The sequence below is a fragment of the Trachymyrmex septentrionalis genome, unplaced genomic scaffold (assembly GCF_001594115.1).
Source record: "Trachymyrmex septentrionalis isolate Tsep2-gDNA-1 unplaced genomic scaffold, Tsep1.0 scaffold172, whole genome shotgun sequence".
NCBI classification, from domain to species: Eukaryota; Metazoa; Arthropoda; class Insecta; order Hymenoptera; family Formicidae; genus Trachymyrmex; species Trachymyrmex septentrionalis.
In genome coordinates, this window is record NW_017304887.1 from 931,392 (window position 1) to 937,924 (window position 6,533).

Genomic DNA, 6,533 nt, shown 5'->3' on the forward strand with positions numbered 1-6,533 from the left:
GAGAAGAACTTATTCGTTATAAAATACAGTATATAATTGTAGTTTTGTATAATCATTCAAATCGTAAAGTGACATAAGTACATTGTTGATGAAAATTTACGATTTGAAAAATGGTCGAAGTATTAAGTAAAGCATCTTTAGAACATGTTTTATTAAGCATGAAGATATATAATATATACATATGAGTTCTCACTCACGAGTGTGAGACTAGCCGATCGAAAATATCAAGTGCGGGAATAAATATCCTCGTCGCGCGTATTTCGTTTGAAATTTCTCACAGTATGTCTACCGAAGAATCTGAGAATGATCCCCTTAGGGTCAGGGACCGGGTGCGGGAAGTACCATATCGCGAAATCTACCGACGAGCAGCAGCAGCAGCAGCAGCAGCAGCAGCAGCAGCAGCAGCAGCAGTAGAAGCAGTAGCAGTTCGAGGTTTGAGGTTCGCAGACTCTCGTCGTCGTACGGGGACGGTATTGGATGTCATCACGAGAGAGATTACGTGCGGCTTTGAAAGAGCCCCCCCTATCTCACTTCCACTTCCATTCACCCTTCTTCCTTCGCTCTTCATCCACCAGCTTCGATTCGCGCGTCGCTATTTCAGCTACCCTACTTCCTCGCCGTTCGCGCGATGCGCGACGCACCTTCAGTGTGTTCCCCCTTGCCCCTTCGGTCCTCTTCAGCAATTCGGTCGGGAAGAACCCCCGTACTGAAGGGCGCCAGCTCTCATATCCCATTTGCCCCTATTTTTCATAAGCGATATTAGAATCTATCATCGGAGCCCGACCAGACGCTCGCCTTCGCTCTAGAAACGACAGCTTTACGAAGGTGGTAGGTATCGATAAAAAAGATAGATAGATAGAGAGGGAAAGAAAGACTCCCTCCCCCTTCATCCCGATTATCTGCAAGGTGGGGTACCACGATCGCTGACGATTATCGATCCCATTGGAGCGGCGACGTGAATGGATCCAGACTTGTGCCGATCGCAAAGACCGCTATGCTCTCGACAGCGGAGAACGGCTGAGAGTCGAGCTGCCCTATATATTATCGCAGTTGCCGCGATATTTCATTCATCGCGACCTCTCGATCTCCACCCTTCTTCCCTGCTCAGTCGATTTTCAATTGCGGGCATGCGCTCCTCGCGCGATCTCAATAACGTTTCCATCTCCTCACCCCCACCGCGTTAGCAAAGTGCCGCATAAAAATTTCTTAGACGCGTCTATTTTATTTGAAATTCGAAGGCTTTTAATCTTGACGACCTTCCACTTCTACAACTTAAGTTTTGGTAAGAATATGAGGAGTACGCTAATTGGATTTATGGAATCTTCGTTGTTCCATGAATTGGCCCCTTCTCACTCTCTCACGCAAAAAGGAGCGTATACGGAGATAGACAAAAATAAAAAATTTGAAGATCAAAAGATTAAAGAATGAATTAATTGATAAAATGAATTGTTATTACAATTATAAATCTATGATATTCATTATCACAAAGATGGTTTCAGTTGATTAAATCGACCCATTAGCAGGTTAATATATTATTAAACTTATCTGACGATTGATTAAACATTAAATTTTCTGAGAGTGATTTTTGTTTTTCCAATTTATTATTGACACATATACATATGTAATAACTTATACATGAGCATTTCATTAGCATTGTGCCAAATTTTTTGCATCAAATTAAACAGATCTCTTGTCTTTCATATAAAAATATGGAGTTAATAGATATATACAGTTTTAAAAATTAATTGCAAGATCGCAATGGAAAACAAAATTTACGACCATTAATCATTTCATAAATGTAAGGAACTTTTAACTCAACGTTTAATCTCTTGAGGTTTCAAACGCAATAAGGATTACTTTTTTAACATGCTCTTTTTTCATTTTGTTCCTAATCACGCGTTCCTTCATGCTTCGCAATAAGTTCTTCTATGCGACTATCGATCCGCGTGCCATGAATTCGCAAAATGCCGTCACGATTTGTGTAGGCAGCACATATCCGGAAATTTATGTTATTTATCTTCCCCCGTATTTACCGCGGCTTGCGATTTACCGTGATTACTAATTATAGCTTCAACTCGGGCTCGTTAATTACCTCCGCGCTGGCGGAATGGCGACATTATTGACTCGTTAAATAGGATAGTTTCAGACGTATTTCTGACACATTTGCACGCAATAAAATTGCAACGGTTTTTTCGCAATAATGTGACATGTTAAAGAAAGAAACGAAACGAACAGTGTTATTACTTACCTCTATGCCTGTTAGTTTGCTTGTCGAACATCAGCATAGCATCTTCGATCTGAAATGCAAAAAACATTTGTTTAGAGAAATAAAGCTTTAATCAAATAAACAATATACATTTTTAAAAAATTTAAAAACAAATAAATTTATTTACAGATTTCATATTTATTTACAGAAACATATTAAGAATTCTTTAGTAGATGCCTCTTGAGCATCAAAATTTAAATGTGATATTATTTCATCAGTAGTGTGTAGTTTAACTACGTTTTTAAGTCCGATATAAAATATCGGCGCGCAATTCAAAATGATTAAAAATGCAGAATTAGGTGGTAAACTTAATTTCTGCCGTTTTTCGTCTCCAAAATTTTTCCCATGGCACGCAAGCGTTTTGAGACAACCATTGGAATAACATTTGATACTTTTGACAACTCTAAAAGGCGCTTCGAACTTTGAGCTGATCTTCATCAAGCAATTCTCGACATCTTCAAATTTTTTCGGCTATCCGGGATGTTCTTTATCTCTCAGATCAAAATCACTGTTTCAAAAGTATTCAAACCAAACTCTATATGTGCTTTCTTGATGGAATTTCATCAGCATACACTTCGAATAACAAGCGATACGTTTCAGCTGCGGTTTTCTTGAGGTCAAAGTAATGAAGATGCACATGTCGGAAAAGCAGTTTATCGCAGTTCATTTTCAATCGATTGGAAAATCTCTTTGGTGTTGAGAAATCTAACTTGTGAGGACTGAATCACTTTTAGCAATGTCCTAACTACAAAAGATATGCGATGTCACAGTTTACCGTCGAAACTGATCGGCGTTGGAGCCAGCACCCTCCAGAGAGCGGCAACAATTAAGTTTACCATCTAATATACAAGTAGTTTAAACTTCTATATTGATTTTCTTTAATTTACATGCTGTTTATTAGCATTTATAAATTTATATACCTTTTTTAATTTAGTTTATATTGATTAACTTTCAAGTTTATAGTTTTTTCTTTATGGTGGTATTTTTTCATAAGATAAGATCAAATCAGAATTATATTGTCGGATAAGGAGTATGGTAAACGTGCAGCTTTAGTAAAGTATCTTATTTACTAAAGCCGCTGTCATAAATTAAGCGGCTTACTGACGATCGAAGTAACCTATATTTGATATAAGACCTCGTAGTAAACCCCTTGGCGTGTTAGAGGTGCAAAGCACCCCTGTCAAAGCCTCAGAAATAGTAAACGCCGTTATGGAAATGTCTTGCAATACATATATAAAAGATATTTCCAGGAAACTTCATCTCAGTGTGACGAATAGAAGAGAACATTGTATGTATATCGAATATCGAATACTTTTGACAAATCATTTCGTACTAATGATAAATATCTAACAACATATATCTGTAAATAGAAAGTCTAATGCCTAAATTTTAAGCAGAATCGTAAGGCTCGTAATATATTTCTGTAAGCTTGTAAGAATTTTTAAAGTGCTTTAACCTTTATTTTTACAAACGGCGTCTTACTAACCATAAAATTTACAAGAAATCGTATATATTTACGAGTAATGATACGTCTTACGATATATACGCATAAAATTAGAATAATAGTCATAAGTTCTTACAAGTTTTACGAGAACACGTTAAGAGTCTTACGATTCTGCTTAGAACTGACTAATTAACGTCTAGGATTAATATTTTCTTCTGCGGTAAAATCATCAACTAATCGTCTTTCTTCATAAATTGTATAAACATTTAAAAATGAAATTTCTTAAAAATAATTGTGATCATCTAACAAACTTATGACGATATTATTAATTCATGTAATATGGTTACACTATGTACAAATCAAATTACGTATATTATTAATTGTATGTAAAGTTAATATTATGCAGCTATCGTATAATTATTATATGAGTTAATCACACATAACATTATCATAAATTATGATCAGTACTACAACTAATAGCCTAGAATAAAAAACTATCGATTTCTTAACTAAAATATTAAAAGTAAGAATTAACGAAGATTTAGAGATACAATATTCACACCAATTAAATAAGATTACATTTTCTCCTTGGAACTACTAATACTAAATAATAAGTGTTATTAGTTAGTCGAGGTTACTGTGTTCGAAACGACAGCAAATTTGCTCATCAAAGGATATCGTCAGTAAGATTGATTTTTAAACAATTCCAACGACGTCAGTCAAATGACGAATAAGATCTCTCGTATCTTTACGAGAACCGCGTGTGTATCGTAAAGCACAGCTGGTCAGAGATTTACGGAGCATGTTCCTGAGACGAGAAGTTGGTAGAAAGTGGCGAAGGGCGGATGGCTCTGTATATGGTTAAAGCGCGAGCGGAGCTCTAGAGAGGCGTAGGAAGCGCTAGTAGGATTTATGGGACAGGAGAAACAATAGGGATTACTCTTACCCCCTTCGTTATTCCTTCAGTTGGCTCCTTCTCACTCTCTCGCGCAACAACAACTATCGATAGTCTACAGCATTAGAACAGCAAGCGATATTCTTCTTCTGGCGCGATGTTTGAGTAAAAGACATATAAACTTTCATATGTACTCAATAAATGTATTGTATTTTCTAGATATACACGTTTCATGTTTGTGCTTTAAATGTAAATAATTTTACATTTTTTAAGATACTCTAATTATAATTAAATTTAAGTAAGAACCTCTTTTTTCCTTCCAGAATAAAACGAGATACCGTATGAAAAACTACGTCGGAATTTACAATTTATTACGTACGTATATAAGTTTATATATAATATAATTATTAATATAATATTATGATATAATTATTAAAAATGTTTATATATAATATGAAATGATTCAAGATAAATTAAATGAGAAGAATAATAAGACTAAGTCGCGCGAATGAAAGCGACTGATTTACAACAATTACAAACTTATTTTGATGGGCATCCATAAATACTAATAAAAGCATTAATATCATTTTGATTGTATTTTGGTAGTTGGTTGATTTAGTTTACTGATTAGTTGATAATTAATAAATGTTAAAAGCACGTAGCAATAACGCTTGTCACGTTTCCGTTCCGTCCTCTCGTCTTGCTGTGTAATAAAATTTTAATGAAATTCGCGCGACGATCGCGCCGCTGTCTGTGGCAAGAAAGTCGCGGAAAAATGCCAAGGGAATCGAGTGTCTTAGCTGACATTTGTTGCGACTTTTATTTTTCGAGGGGTGGCATGCCTTTTACGAGGGGGTTGACGGCAGCGGGAACAAGAACAAGGGAATGGGCGATCTTTTAATGAAAACGCAAGAGGCATCATGGCGTAAGATAAGACCGCCAGCGGAGGAGCCATCCGTCGTTATCTACACCTTTCCACCCTTTTCTTTTGCACAGTGTGGATGTCCTTTCATTATTCCTTAATGCTGCAGTCTTTGTTGTGGCTGTTATATTGATGTATTCTCGACGGTCGAATCAGTTTGAGTCTTCCATTCGATGTTGCGAATTCTCGCATTGCCTTCAGCGACAATGGCTTCGATCAAGAACGAGATTTCTCCATTCCGATCACTACGTGAGAAAAATACGTGAGGTTCTTTCTATATCGACTTCGTTAGCATTTCACTCAAACGGAAGCATTTTTGAATCTTTGCATTTGCCAGTCTCTTTTAATGGTTTTTTTTTTTAATTTGTAAAGTTTTTTTTATATGCTCACACGTTCAACAACGTGTTGTTGTCTTGATCTTTAAGCTACAATAGATGAAATCATTCTTCTTCCAAAACAAACTATAGTTACTTCGACTGAACGTGTTCACTAATGACTCCCCCCTTTTTTTTTCACACGGAGATCTTCGCAAACTGGCAATCATGAATTTCCCTCATTATCTCGAATAATTATCGCGGGTCGCAATGCAGTTTTGCGGGTTTCACGTGTATCGTTGCATTACGAGTATCTATTTCCTGCGATATGTAATATTCAGCGCGCGGCACATTATGCATCCACGTATTTACTTCATTAAAAATACATTTCCCGGATGTGTTTAATATTGATTCTATATAAATTAATATAATTATCGTACGGTGCATTACCAGTAACGTCGAGTACGAGAGATAAGCGAATATTATATAAAACGTTTGTTATTTTACGCTATATTTTGTCGTTTACGCGCGATCTGATTTTCTGCATGATAAATTTTCTTTTTTCTCTCTAATGATTTCTATATTACATTTTCCTTAATAAATTGAGATTATCTTGATGGTTTCTTTATAAATATAGTAAAAATATGTACTAAAACCAAGAACAAATATTTAATACATTTAATATATATATA

General features: G+C 35.8%; 1 protein-coding gene across 4 annotated transcripts in view; it reads right to left on the reverse strand.

Annotated features, from left to right (window-relative positions):
* LOC108746488 (RNA-binding protein Musashi homolog Rbp6) overlaps window positions 1–6,533 on the reverse strand; it is a 448,396-nt gene that overhangs the window by 130,526 nt on the left and 311,337 nt on the right. For all 4 annotated transcript variants that reach the window (XM_018483298.1, XM_018483297.1, XM_018483300.1 and 1 more), the window contains one exon: window positions 2,249–2,297. In XM_018483298.1, the coding sequence (XP_018338800.1) occupies window positions 2,249–2,297 (49 nt within the window). The remainder of the gene's footprint in view (window positions 1–2,248; window positions 2,298–6,533) is intronic.